This window comes from Otolemur garnettii, unplaced genomic scaffold (assembly GCF_000181295.1).
Source record: "Otolemur garnettii isolate 467f Iridium unplaced genomic scaffold, OtoGar3 scaffold00047, whole genome shotgun sequence".
Taxonomy (NCBI): domain Eukaryota; kingdom Metazoa; phylum Chordata; class Mammalia; order Primates; family Galagidae; genus Otolemur; species Otolemur garnettii.
Genome location: NW_003852442.1, coordinates 8,263,572 through 8,278,694, shown reverse-complemented (window position 1 = coordinate 8,278,694; position 15,123 = coordinate 8,263,572). Strand labels below are relative to the sequence as shown.

The window sequence follows — 15,123 nt, the reverse complement described above, 5'->3', positions numbered from 1 at the left end:
TGATGCCATGGCACTCTACTCCGGGGGATAGCTTGAGGCTCTGTCTCAAAAAAAAAAAAAAAAAAGAAGAATTTGCCTGGTTCTGTTGCTATTTCCTGGCAGGGAGCCTCTAAAACCCCTAAGTAAGAGAAGTGTCTTTTTTATTGATGGCAGACCCCTTTGACCACACTTGAGTTTATGCTGACTCATGATGGGCCCTGAGACAGTCCCAGGATGATGCTAGCCATGCCAGAGTGACCATGTGATTGGAGGGTTGAGGCTTTAAGCCACCTAATTATCAATCAGTCTTACCTCTTAGAAGAGAAAGGGGTTAGAGACGGATCAATCACACGGCCTGGCCAATGATTCAATAAATCCTGCTATGTCATGAAACTCCAATAAAAACTTTGGATGCTGATGTTTGAGTCAAAATCCAGCTGGTGATACTCAGTGATGTGCCAGGAGGGTGATGCATCCTGACATGGAAACTTTGCCTTTGGGGCCTTCCCATATCTCACCCTACGTGTCTCTCTTTTTTAGCTAACCTTGATCTGTATCCTTTATAATAAAACTTTAATTTCAAGAATTGAGTTTTCCTAAGTTCTGAGATATGTTCCAGTGAATTATCAAACATGAGGAGGTAGTAGAAACACCTGAACTTGTAGCTGGTTGGTCACAAGTACAGGCGGCTTGGGGACCTCCTGAACTTGTGGCTGGTGTCTGAAGTGAGGAAAGTTTTGTGAAGACTGTGCCCACAACCTGTGAAATTTAACCCAACTCTAGGTCGTTAGTGTAAGAATTTCATTGCACCTACCCACTTGTTCCTGGAAGTGGCTTTATAGTTCTTTACAGTCCTGTTTGTCTGAAGAGCAATTTAAATCATAGAGCTACGAGTTCAAAAGAGAGAGAGAAGACAGTAACATTCCTAACAGGGTATACTGCTCTCCAAACACATTTCCCTAATACTCTCCCTCTCCATCTCGGGGTGGAATCAAAGGAGAGCCTAGAATGGGCCAAGTCCCAATTCTGTTCTTAGTCTTTTGTAAGTTTGTACTACCAAACAACCCATCCTCCATATCTCTGATCACCACTGTTATCTGGAACAGGGCTAGGGGACAGAAGAGCTTGTGGTCAGTAAGTGCCCTCTGGCTTGCTGAGCCACAACTCCTGCCAAAGCTTCCTGCTATTCATAGGCCAGAATCAAAGCAGCAGTCTTCCTAAATACAAAAAACATGGGTCAAGAGCATCACCTGAGGGAGTCTGGCCACTTGTCCTCTGCAATACTGCTTAGCAACTTCTGGAATGATCTAAAGAGTTCCACCTTGCTGATTCGGGATCTGTTTGGAAAAAGAAGACAAAGATAATTTATTAAGTGCCTACAACATACCAGGATCCTATCAAAGAAACCAGGCTTCACACAGTGTTTTAGGGCTGAATGCGCCAGAGCCCCTATTTTCACCTGTACTTGACAAAGAGAACATATAGACCTGGATATCTGATCAGGATAAGTCACCAAAATGAATCCCATTAAGAAACATCATCAGAGTAAGTAAAGCAAGCAGACAGCCTTCAGAATGGGAGAAGATATTTGCAGGTTATGTCTCCGACCAAGGTTTAATAACAAGAATCCACAGAGAACTCAAATGTATTAGCAAGAAAAGAACAAGTGATCCCATTTCAGGGTGAGCAAGGGACTTGAAGAGAAAATTTTCTGAAGACAGACAGACACACGGCCTACAGACACATGAAAAAATGCTCATCATCCTTAATCATCAGAGAAATGCAAATCAAAACCACTTTGAGATATTATCTAACCCCAGTAAGATTAGCCCACATCACAAAATCTCAAAACCAGAGATGTTGTCATGGTTGTGGAGAAAAGGGAACACTTCTGTACTGCTGGTGGGAATGCAAACTAATATGTTCCTTTTGGAAAAATGTTTAGAGACCACTTAAGGATCTAAAAATACGCCATTTGATCCTGTAATTCCTCTACTAGGCATATATCCAAAAGACTAAAAATCACTTTATAACAAAAATATTTGCACCAGAATGTTTATTGCAGCCCAAATCATAATTGCTAACTCACGGAAGAAGCCAAGTGTCCATCAACCCAGGAATGGATCAATAAATTGTGGTATATGTACCCCATGGAATATTATGCAGCCTTAAAAAAAGATGGAGACTTTACCCCTTTCATGTTTACATGGATGGAGCTGGAACATATCCTTCTTAGCAAAGTATCTTAAGAATGGAAGAAAAAGTATCCAATGTACTCAGCCCTACTATGAAACCAATTTATAGCTTTTATATGAAAGCCCAAGAAGGAGAAAGAGGAGAGGGAGGATGGGTGGAGGGAGGGCAATTGGTGGGACCACACCTATGGTGCATCTTACAAGGGTACATGTGAAAATTTACTAAGTGTAGAATATAAATGTCTTAACACAATAAAAAAAAAAAAAAGAAAAGTCAAGTCATCAGCAGTGTAATCATTATAGAGACAAGTTCAAATGGGTGAACCAAAGTGCAATTACTAAATTTTGCCCCAGGGTATCTATAAGACACTTCTGGCTACCTGCTTTTCAACAGAGCTGGCCCCCATGGGTAATACTGTTCTCAAAAAATAGAAAGCTTTGTTTCAGAGACTTGAGGGCTGTTCTCTTTGTAAACTGTAGTTACTTAAAGTCCACAGACTCTCCAGACTCCCCCTGTGGGTATGATGGGCCTTTAGAGGCCAAGTCTTTGCTCCTAAAAACAAACCTCTGGATGGAGGTCATGGTTTGGAATACTGAAGGAAGTGAGTGTTGATTCTTTACCAGCCCACATAGGCCTTCTTGGTTTCTGTTCATCCATGCCAGGGTGGCCTTGATTGTATGGGCTACCTTCCTTTCCCTCTTGTCTACAATTCACAAGATGTTATCCGGAAATGGGAAAATGTGTGTGCCAACAATGTGCAGTCTCATCTTTACATACTATACGCTGGATCATCTTAGCAGATCGTATACTCAGCTTGGACACAGTGGCCATATCTAGTATGTGTGAAACAGGGAATTGTACTGTCTGCCCTTACCTGCTGAGCTCCCTTACCTGCTGAGACCCAGCCTGCTTCAGGAATGGATGCTTAAAGTGGAACCTTGAGCCCTCACTCACTGCTCTCCCTACGACTTAACTGTGTGGAGTGGCTGGGGGCATTCAGGAATATAAAGCTGTTTTAATATGACAACAAAGCAAAAACTAACAGAATCTTAATAAACAGATTAAAGATGAAAAAAATAATATAATTATGAGAAAATACATAAAAAGTGTTTGGTAGAATTCAATACTTTTTGAGTAATTAAAAACCTTTTAACTGGGCCTGGCATGGTGGCTCATACCTGTAATCCCAGCATTTGGGAGGCTGAGGCGGATGGATTGTCTGAGCTCATAGCTTTGAGACCAGCTTGAACCAGAGTTAAGACCCTCGTCTCTAAAAATAGCCAGGCATTGTGGAGGGTACTTGTAGTCCCAGCTTCTCATGAGGCTGAGGCAAGAGAATTGCTTGAGCCCAAGAGTTTGAGGTTGCTGTGAGCTGTGATGCCATGGCACTCTACTGAGGGCGACAAAGTGAGATTCTATCTCTAAAAATGAAACAAAACAAAACAAACCCTTTTAGCAAACTGGGACTAGGAAAGATAGTACTTCAACTCATAAAGGGGCTCTATAAAGAACTATAACAAATGCACGACCTTTAATCTGGAGTGGCACTAGGGTACTTGTCATCACTGCCTTCATTCAGCATCACACAGAAAGTTCTGGTCAATAAGACAAGAAACTAGAAAAAGGAGTAAGAATGGAAAAACAAAAATCAAGTCATCATTTGCAGATTGTGGGACTACTAGCTCTAGTTAGCACAGTCGGACAGAATGGAGGACTGGGAAGGAAGACACATCACAGTTGTCCCTTTAACGACATGGGACTTGTGCCGCCCTGTGGGTGCCCTGACACATGGATTTTCTTCCACTTCTGTCACCCCTGAGACAGCAAGACCAACCTTTCCTCCCCCACCCCAGCCTCAGTGTGAAGATAACAAGCATGAAGACCCTAATGATGATTCACTTCCACCTAATAAATAGCAATTACATTTTCTCTTCCTTGTAATTTTCTTAATAATATTTTCTTTTCTCCAGCTTACTTTACATATTAGTACATACTTTACATATCTAGTACACATTACATATAAAATTGTTAATCAACTATTCATATGCATTATTGGTAAGGCTTATGGTCAACTATGGGCTATTGGAAGTTAAGTTTTGGAGGAGCCAGAAGTCATCGGCAAATTTTTGACTGGACTTGTGCTTAGTCACCCAGATAATTGGAAACAGAGCTATGGTTAGAACACGAGGCACTCCTGGTCACACAGATAACACTGACATGCTGGGACAAGCTCCACAGCAGCACTATAGGAGTCTAGAGAAAAGATGATCATTTTAAACCAGATGACAGGCTTTTTAGACAAAAGAGGGTATGAACTCAGAGCAAAGAAAAGCATTTCACTTCTGGGCAATGCAGCAAACAGAAGCCATGTCCGCTGGATAGGGCCAGTATGAGGAGCCGAAAAGTTGCAACTGACAACAGACAGCTCAGCAGGAGACACAGTCTCTGTCCCTCATGACCTGCTCTGCTCACCAATCCTTGTCTGTGGCTGAGAGTTGGGTTTCCTGAGAAGTGCAAAAGGTGACCTGAAACCAGGAAGGCTTTTGGGGAAAAACTGGACCACAAATCTCTATTCCTAACAATTTTGCAAATATTACTTAATTCAAAAGCCTAGGCTGTCAGGAGACAGGCAGGGTCTACTATCTAGGCCGTGTGAACCCTGGCAATTGGGTGGCGCCTCTGGCTCAAAGAGTAAGGCGCCAGCCCCATATACTGGGGGTGGTGGTTCATGCCTGGCCCAGGCCAAAACTGCAAAAATAAAAAAATAAAAAATAAAGAACCCTGGTAATTATTGGCTGTGAAGAAAAAAAATTTCTAAAATCGGGGCGGTGCCTGTGGCTCAGTAGGTAGGGTGCTGGCCCCATATACCAAGGGTGTGGGTTCGAACCTAGCCCCAGCCAAACAGCAACAAAAGAATAGCCGGGCGTTGTGGTGGGCGCCGGTAGTCCTAGCTACTCAGGAAGCTGAGGCAAGAGAATCGCCTAAGCCCAGGAGTTGGAGGTTGCTGTGAGCTGTGATGCTAATGCACTCTACCAAGGGCGATAAAGTGAGACTCTGTCCCCCAAAAAAGAAAAAGTTTCTAAAATAGATGTAGGTTGGCTGAGTTTTGTTTTGAGGTATGCAAATACATGTGTCAAAAAGAAAGAAATCTATCTGCGAACTTTTATTACAAATTCAACTTTTCACAAGGGCATGATGAAGAAACTGACAGGCAACTTAGAGTAAAAAAGCTGTCAACACTGGGAGTGCACCAGCAGTTACAGTGGTAGCAGTTCAATCCAGACTGAGATGGAAATAAACACCTTCCGTGGAGAGGCCATTCCCTCCTGCCCCTGGGCTGTTCCAGACCAGTGGAACAAGCAGGGTGATGAGATCAGCTAAACATAGAGAAAGAGACACACGTGTAACACAGATGCATGAACCTCCTGGGATAAAACCCGAGTCTCACGTATAGCAGCTCATAAGCACTGTACTTCAGCAAAAGATAACCTGAAGGTACAAAGTCCTGTTTGCAGTTTCCCTTTTTGCCTGTCCAATCACTGTGAAGTTTCATAAATGATTCTTGAGTTCTGACCCTGACCTACTAAACCAGAATTCCTAGTGGTGAAACCCAAGAAAGTATTATTTTTAAAATCTCCCCAGGGGAAACAATAGTTGTTCTAAAAAATGGTGCTAGGACAACTGTATATTCTATTCAAAAGAATAAAGCTGGACTCCTTCCTCATACCACATTAAAAAAATTAACTCGGCTCAGTGCCTGTGGCTCAAGTGGCTAAGGCACCAGCCACATACACCCAAGGTGGCAGGCTCGAATCCAGCCCAGGTCTGCCAAACAACGATGGCTGCAACCAAAACATAGCCAGGCGTTGTGGCAGACGCCTGTGGTCCCAGCTACTTGGGAGGCGGAGGCAGGAGACTCGCTTGAGCCCAGGAGTTGGAGGTTGCTGTGAGCTGTGATGCCACAGCACTCTGCCCAGGGGGATAGCTTGATGCTCTGTCTCAAAAAAAAATTAACTCAAATGTATCAAAGTCCTAAACATAAGAGCTAAAACTATCAGAAGGGCAGTGGTCCCAAGGGTGGCAGGTCCAAACCCGGCCCTGGCCAAACTGCAACAAAAAAATAGCCGGGCGTTGTGGTGGGTGCCTGTGGTCCCAGCTACTCTGGAGGCTGAGGCAAGAGAATCGCCTAAGCCCAAGAGCTGGAGGCTGCTGCGAGCTGTGACGTGACAGCACTCTAAGGGTGACAAAGTGAGACTCTGTCTCTTAAAAAAAAAAAAACTATCAGAAGAAAGTACAGAGTAAACCTTTGTAACCTTGGATTCAGGCAAAGTTTTTTTAGATATGACACTAAAATACAACCAACCAAAGGGAAAAGATACAAAAATTTGACTTCATCAAAATTTAAAACTTTTATGCTTTGAAAGACACAATCAGGCTCAGCATGATAACTACAACCAAAAAGTAGCCAGATATTGTGGCGGGCGCCTGTAGTCCCAGCTACTTGGGAGGCTGAGGAAAGAGAGATGGAGGTTGCTGTGAGCTGTGACACTACGGTACTCTACCCAGGGTAACAGCTTGAGGCTCTGTCTCAAAAATAAATAAATAAATAACATGATCAAAAAGTGAAATGACAACCCATAGAACTGGAGAAAATATCTCCAAGTCATATCTGATAAAGGACTAGTAGGCAGAACATATAAAGGAATTTTGCAACTCAACAACAAAAAGACAAGTTACCAATTAACAAATGGGCAAGGGATTTGAATAGGTATTTCTCCAAAGCAGATATAGATAAATGGTTAATAAGTACATAAAAAAGACGCTCAACACCATTAGTCATTAGGGAAATGCAAATCAAAATCATGAGATACCACTCCCCATCCATGAGAACCAGTACAAGTAAGAAAAATACTAAGTGTTTAAAGAATGCAGGGTAATTGGAACTCCATACATTGTTGGTGGAATGTAAAAGGGCACAATTGCTAAGGAAAATAGCTTACCAGTTCCTCAAAAAGTTAAGCATATGGTTATCATATAACTAGCAATTATGCCCCTAGGTATACCCAAGAAAATGGAACACATATCTCTGCCCAAAAACCTGTACACTAATGTTCATAATAGCACTATTCACAACAGTCAAAAAGTGAAACGACTGAATGTCCACTCATGAACTATATAGTTTGGACGTTTGTCCTGTCCAAAGCTCATGTTGAAATCTGATCTCCAAAGCTAGAGGTGGGAGGAGTTTGGATCTTGGCAGCAGATCCCTCAAGAAAGCTTTGGTGCTCTTCTGGAGGTGATGAGTTCTCACATGAGCTGGTTGTTCAAAAGAGCCTGGCACCTCCTCCTCTCTTGCTCCCTCCTGTCATGTGACACACCTTGCTCTGTCTTCACCTTCTGCCTTGACAAAAAGCTTTCTAAAGCCCTCAGAAGCAGATGCTGGTGCCAGGTTCTTGTACAGCCTCCAGAATCATGAGCCAAATAAACCTCTTTTTTTTTTTTCTTTTTTTGAGACAGGGCCTCAAGCTGTCCCCCTGGGTAGAGTGCCGTGGCATTACAGCTCACAGCAACCTCCAACTCCTGGGCTCAAGTGAGTCTCCTGCCTCCGCCTCCCAAGTAGCTGGGACCACAGGCGCCCGCCACAACGCCCGGCTATTTTTTGGTTGCAGCCGTCATTGTTGTTTGGCGGGTCTGGGCTGGGGATTTGAACCCGCCACCTTAGGTGTACGTGGCTGGCGCCTTAGCCGGTTGAGCTATAGGTGCCGAGCCATAAACCTCTTTTCTTTATAAATTACCTAGTTCCAGGTATTCCTTTATAGCAACACAAGATGGATTAAGAGTACAAATGAATGGATAAACATAAAGTGGTATATCCATTCAAGGGGATATTATTCAAGCCATGAAAGTATTGCCGTATGTTACGTCATAGATGTAGCTCCAAAATACTATGCTAGTGAAAGAAGCTAGATACAAAAGGTCACGTATTATATGATTCCAATTACATGAACTGTCAGAATAGACAAATCCATGGATTAGAGGTTTCTAGGAGCTGAAGAGAGAAGGAGGAGTCGCAGTGACTGCTAATGATACCTGATTTTGTTTGGGGGTGATAATAATGTTCTGGAATTAGTGGTCAGGTGTGAGTTCACAGCCACCATTTCCCCTGCCCCATGCTGTACCTTGCCTGAAGGCTTCCAATTCCTTTCTTTGTTGTTCCCTGGGGAAAGCCATTAGCAGTAACATCTAGTGGCTGCTCAGGGACTGCACTCCAGCTGATGGCTGTGAAAAGAAAAGATTCTAGGATTAACACTTCTGTTTCAGTAATTGTTAACTATTATAGTAGTGGTGAACCCTGAACCACCTTATACCATTGTACCCTGGAGTACCAAAACTATTTTACTTTATTATTTATTTATTATTATTTTTGAGACAGAGTCTCACTTGGTTGCCCTCGGTAAAGTGCCACGGTGTCACAGCTCACAGCAACCTCCAACTCTTGGGCTTAAGCGATTCTCTTGCCTCAGCCTCCAGAGAGTAGCTGGGACTACAGGTGCCTGCCACAACGCCTGGCTATTTTTCATTGCAGTTGCCACTGCTGTTTTTAGCTGGCCAGGCCAGGTTCGAACCCGCCACCCTTGGTTTATGGGGCCGGCACCCTAACCACTGAACCACAGGCACTACCCTATTTTACTTTATTTTTTATTGTTATTTTTGTTTTAGAAACAGGGTCTTACTACTTTGTCCAGGCTAGATTTGAACAACTGGGCTCAAGTGATCCTCCTGCCTCAACCTTCTCAATAGCTGAGATTACAGCAAGGTACCACCATGTGCCCAACATGGAAATTATTTTAATAAAAAAATTTCTTGACTTTACAGACCCCTGAAGGCTGGATGTCAGAGACCATGAGTGCCACTTGGATGTTTGGCCTCCAGGGTACAATGGTATAAGGTGGTTCAGGGTTCATCAATACTATAATAGTTAACAATTACTGAGCATTTATTGTATGATGATGGACACAGAATTTCTCACTTTATCTTTGTAATAACACTGATAAATGCTATTCTTCTTCTTCTTTTTTTTTTTTTTTTGACAGTCTCACTTTGTTGCCTTTGGTAGAGTGCCGTGGCACTATAGCTCACAGCAACCTCAAACTCTGGCTCAAGCAAGTCTCTTGCCTTGGCCTCCCCAGTAGCTGGGACTACAGGTGAAGGCCACAACACCCAGCTTTTTTTTTCTTTTTTAAGAGATGGGGTCTTGGCTCGGCGCCTATAGCTCAACCGGCTAAGGCGCCAGCCACGTACACCTAAGGTGGCAGGTTCGAATCCCCAGCCCGGACCCGCCAAACAACAATGACGGCTACAACCAAAAAAAAAAAAAATGGCCGGGCGTTGTGGCGGGCGCCTGTGGTCCCAGCTACTTGGGAGGCGGAGGCAGGAGACTCGCTTGAGCCCAGGAGTTGGAGGTTGTTGTAAGCTGTGATGCCACAGCACTCTACCCAGGGGGACAGCTTGAGGCTCTGTCTCAAAAAAAAAAAAAAAAAAAAAAAAGAGATGGGGTCTTGGACTTGCTTGTGGTCTCAAACCTATGAGCTCAGGGAATCCACCTGCCTCGGCCTCCCAGAGTGCTAGGATTACAGGCATGAGCCACTAGGATTACAATGATATTTTTCTGATCTAAAGATAAAGAAGGTAGGCCAAGAGAGGGTAAGTAGCTTGTCAAAGGTCACAGAGAGCATAAACCTGACCCAGTATGGGTGTCTCCAAAGCCCACACTATTGACCCTCCCAGGCCACTCTCAGTCATCTTACTCCAGGGCAAGGCCAACCTGGATCTCTTACCTGCCCCACAAGGAACAAGTCGGCCCGAGCTGTCAGCCCTTTTTGCCTGCACTGCACAACGGCTGTGTTCAAATGGTAAATCTGACTGCTGTATTTTTAGTTCTTGAACTCCAAAGCCTTTGGGTAAAGTTGATACATTCTGACACCTAAATATGAGGGAAAATCCATTCAGTTTAGGCACATGCCCAGAAAAAAAATAGTATTTAGGAGTGTGAACACCATTACCCCTGAGCCTCAGTGGGATCAAAGACCTTAAGAAGCGAGTGAGTTGGTTTATTTATTAGGGTAAGGGACAAGAGAATGTGCTAGAATACACACTATGATGGCTATCACTTAATCTTTACCAAAGAACCTTATGGCTAGAGGAAGATCCTTCCCCATCATGCTGAAGAGATAACTAAGCATCAAGTCGACACCCTTTTATGATGGCAGTAACACCAAATTCCATTCCTGATACAGGCTGAGAAATCTGTAAGCAAGCATCCTGCAAGCTTGGAAATATGATCTGGAAAATATGATCTGGACAGAATGCCCAATGTTTCCGTTTAAACAGAAACATTAATGTGTTGGCACCTGTTTCCTGAGGCATCCTTCAAACACACCAACACCCCAAACTAACCTATAGTATAAAAGCTTCCTTTCTTTCTCTTGTACCTTCTGCACAAACCAGCTGCTGACATGATGATGATACCAGTCTCAAATTGAGAAGAGAGCAACTCCAAGTCCCAGAATAGAGAAAACATTCTGAGACTAGTACCTAGGGTTGCCTTTTCTTTTCTTTTCTGGCAGTTTTTTTTTTTTGGCCGGGGCTGGGTTTGAACCCGCCACCTCTGGCATATGGGGCCAGCGCCCTACTCCTTTGAGCCACAGGCACCGCCCCTCCTTTTCTTTTTTTTAAAAGTATTCACAGGGATATAGTTCACATACCATAGAATTCACCCATTTAAAGTATGTAATTCAATGGTTTTTAGTATATTCACAGAATTGCACAACCATCACCACAATGTAATTTCAGAACATTTTCATTACCCCAAAAAGAAACCTTGCACCCATTAGCAGTCTGTCTTTATCCCCTTCTCCAGCCCCTGCTAAGCACTAAGCTGCTACTGTCTTCATGGATTTGCCTTTTCTGGATATTTCACATAAATGGAATGGTACAGCATGGAGCTTCTTTCACTCACTGTGATGTTTTCAAGGTTTCTTCATGTTGGAGCATGTATCAGTACTCAGCAACCCAGTCCTTTCTCTGGCTGAGTCATATTCCATTATATACTCATACCACATTTTATTTACCATCCACTCACCCACTGTTGGACATGTGTCTCACTCTTTGGATATCATGAATAATGCTGCTATGAACATTTGTGTACAAGTTGTTGTGTGAATGCATGTTTTTGTTTCTCTTGGATGTATACCGAGGAGTGGAATTCTGGGTCATACTGTGGGGCTGCCCATGTGACATGGGCCCATGATGTTTTCTCCGGCCATGGCTTTGCCCTGCTATCATTTGCTACAGCGCTAGTCAGCTTTGGCTGTCTCCATTAAGGAGACCACATGAGTGATCATCCTTTATCTTTTTAAAACTTTTTTTTTTTTTTTTGAGATAGAGCCTCAAGCTGTCCCCCTGGGTAGAGTGCCATGGCTTCACTGCTCACAGCAACCTCCAACTCCTGGGCTCAAGCGAGTCTCCTGTCTCAGCCTCCCAAGTAGCTGGGACCACAAGCGCCCACCACAACGCCCGGCTATTTTTTGGTTGCAGCCATCATTGTTGTTTGGCAGGCCCGGGCTGGATTCAAACCCGCCACCTTAGGTGTATGTGGCCGGTGCCTTAGCTGCTTGAGCCACAGGCGCCAAGCCTAAAACTTAAAACTAATATTTAGGGGCTTACAAAATTTATAATAGCAATATATGTACACTGTAGAAAAATTAGGAAATACAGTAATAACAAAGAAGGAAAAAACCCATAATACAACTCAAAATTATTAATACCTTGGTGTACGTACTCTTACAATTTTTCCTACGTGTAATTAAGACCAAAATGAGCTCATTTTATCTTTAAACTGCTCTTAACCATAATAAACATGTTTCCATATTAAATATCTATCTGTCTATCTATCTATCCATATATGTATATATTTTTTGGAGGCAGAGTCTCACTTTGTCGCCCTGGGTAGAGTGCCATGGTATCACAGCTCACAGCAACCTCAAACTCTTGGGCTCAAGCAATCCTCTTGCCTCAGTTTTTCTACTTTTAGTAGAGATGGGGTCTTGCTTTTACCTAGGCTGGTCTCAATCTCATCAGCTCAAGCAATCCACCCACCTCAGCCTCCCAGAGTGTTAAGATTACAGGTAAGAGCCACCAGGCCTGGCCAGGGATAGAGATTTTTAAGGCTCACTGGACATAATCTCAAACTGCCTCTGGGAATGATCGTTCCAATTGAACTCTCTCTCCTACCCTCTCACCTCTCAATCAGTGCTCTCTGCATGGCTTCCTGGCTGTATGGACACTTCCCAATGACTACAGCTGTCAGGTAGATGGGCTCTTCCAGGAAGTGCATCAACAGTGCCCCTTGGCATCCAAGGACATTCCATCGGGCCAGCTTGTCACTGCAGGACATGGAGTGAGTCCTGTCTCCCCGACCTGGCTTCACTCGGAGCAGCCCCACCTGGTGATATGCAGCACCAGGCTTTCTTGAGTCTCCAGCTTCTCCAGGCACACACTTGGCTCCAGTTCTATGAACGTCCACTGCTTTGGCACCATTGATGGCTACTGTGGTGAGAGAGGCCAGTTCCTCTACAGTAAGGATTGAGCTGCTGACACTTGGTAGGATTAGACCACTTTCCTGCTTGTCAAAACTCTGATGGTGAGCTGCACCATTGGCAACCTCCCTGGTAGGAGTTTCGAGCTCAAGCCTCATCCTTTTGGTTACAGGACTGTCAGGGTCTTCACAATTCTTTTTATTTTCAGGAGCTTCCAAGTTACCACTGGCTTCTACTGATGGGTTGGTGGCCCAATCTCTGCTGACGATACAGCAAGGTTGATCTTCAAACTCAAGCATTGGAATGATTGAGGCATCCCCACCTGCAGGAGAAGGGACCCCTTAAACAAGTGGCTCTCAAGTGAGGCTCCTGGGCCAGCCACAGTAGCATCTCTTGGGAACTCCTTAGAAATGCAAACTCTTGGGACCCACAGTAGACCTGCTGCATCAGAGACTCGGGAGGTAGAGCCAGCAGTGTGTGTTTTAACAAACTCTCCAGGTGACTGTGATGCAAGCTCAAGTTTGAGAACTACTGCCTTAAACAAAGATCAATCTGACCGTAGATGAGTTCAGATCACAGGTCCAAATATCCCTCATAAGAATCTTCTGGAATTCTTGTTGAAGACTCCTTCCCAGACCTATTGAGCTGAAATTTATAGAGAAGGGTCTGGAAAACTAAATATTTTAACAAAGATGCCAGGAAATTCTTATCACTAGGAAGTTTTGGAAATCCTTGTTTAGATGAGGGTTTCTCAACCACTGCTTTGCTGTGGGGGACAATATGGGTAGGACATTTAGCAGCAACCCTGGTCTCTTCCTACTCGATGCCAATAGCACCTCCTACTCTGACAATCAAAATGTCTCCAAATGGTGTCAAATTTTACTTCCCTGGAGAGTAAAACGGTCCCTAGTTGAGAATCACTGTTTTAGAATAAACAAGAATTATCAAGTGCATTTTGTGGAATGCTTTTCCATAAGAAGCCTTGGAAAACAAAGATGGGTGGTTTATTTCATAGTTAAATAAATTTGGCAAACATTGCTTAAAATATCCCCATCTTGAAGATTTTATGATGCAATGATGCATAACCTCACAGTAAAGACTCTGCAGTAAATTACACACCAGGTCTAAACCAGTGTTTCCCTGTGCTAGTTTAGAGATTTCTATTTCTGTGTTTGTAAGAAACCAAAGAAAACCAGAGGTCACTGAAAAGCACAGTTCTCCCTTCAGAGCCAGCTCTTCAAACACTAACCTAATGTATGTTGCTTTTCAGAAGTGTGTAAATAATACATCTGTAATCCTTATAACCTGAGGAAAGGGAAGAGAAGCAGAAGTGGGAATGATGCCAGAGAGACTGGCTGGCTGGCTTTCAGAGACCTTGACTTTGGAGACAAAGGTGACAGTGAGTTAAGAGAATTCACCAGGGTCCACCTCCCATTCTGCAAGCTTGGAAATATGATCTTGACAGAATGCCCAAACGAGAGGCTGACTCATGCTAATAACTCACAAGTAAGAGTATGAAGTAGCTAACCCAGGCATCGTGTTATTAATGAATAATGAGAAGTAAAAGCAAAGGGAACCAGGGAGTCACACTCTCTAGGTAGTGTTCTTTCTTTCTGCAGACAGACGACAGGACATGTCACATTTTACAGGATTATCAGAAAAATTTCGAGATGAATAGAGGGTTGCCAACTTTTTACTCCTTAAAGTAAAATCTTCAGAAATCCAAATTACCATCATTAAAAAAAAAAATCAACGGGTACAATACTGATACATGACACGCTCCCTGAGTGTAGGACACAGCTACAACTCTGACTTTAACCTTTCATGTTTAAATTATACATATAACCTAATGGCTTTTAACCCTCATATTCATCTGAAATTTTAAAAAACCCTCATGACCTTTACTTTGAAGGAAATTAGTTTTGGAAAAACTCATTATAGTCTTTTCTCTTCTTTTTGATAGTCTCAAGCTGTCACCCTGGGGTAGAGCGAAATGAAATCATAGCTCACAGCAACCTCCAACTCTTGGGATCAAGTGATCCCCTTGCCTCAGTTTTTCTATATTTTTAGTAGAGCTAGGGGTCTTGCTTTTTGCTCAGGCTAGTTTCAAACTCATGAGCTCAAGCAATCCACCTGCCTTGGCCTTTACAAGTGTGAGCCACTGCATTGATTTTTCTCCTTAGTGGACTCTTCTCTTTTTTTTTTTTTTTTTTTTTGATAAACATAATTTAAGTGTGCCATGGAAGTTTAACTACAGGTTCAAGTGTCCCTAGAGATAAAAGGTTGAAAATCACTGCCCTAAATCCTTCTTCAGCTTATCTACTCCCTGGGCCTGGTATGCATGTTTAGC

At 43.3% G+C, this 15,123-nt stretch overlaps 1 protein-coding gene across 1 annotated transcript in view; it reads right to left on the bottom strand.

Annotated features, from left to right (window-relative positions):
* The window catches only part of ADAT1 (adenosine deaminase, tRNA specific 1), a 27,199-nt gene that overhangs the window by 4,359 nt on the left and 7,717 nt on the right, over nt 1–15,123 (bottom strand). The window contains exons 6-9 of the mRNA XM_023514110.1: nt 12,477–13,095; nt 10,014–10,159; nt 8,355–8,454; nt 1,230–1,316 (exon numbers count right to left, since the gene is read on the bottom strand). Coding sequence (XP_023369878.1) covers nt 1,230–1,316; nt 8,355–8,454; nt 10,014–10,159; nt 12,477–13,095 — 952 coding nt within the window. The remainder of the gene's footprint in view (nt 1–1,229; nt 1,317–8,354; nt 8,455–10,013; nt 10,160–12,476; nt 13,096–15,123) is intronic.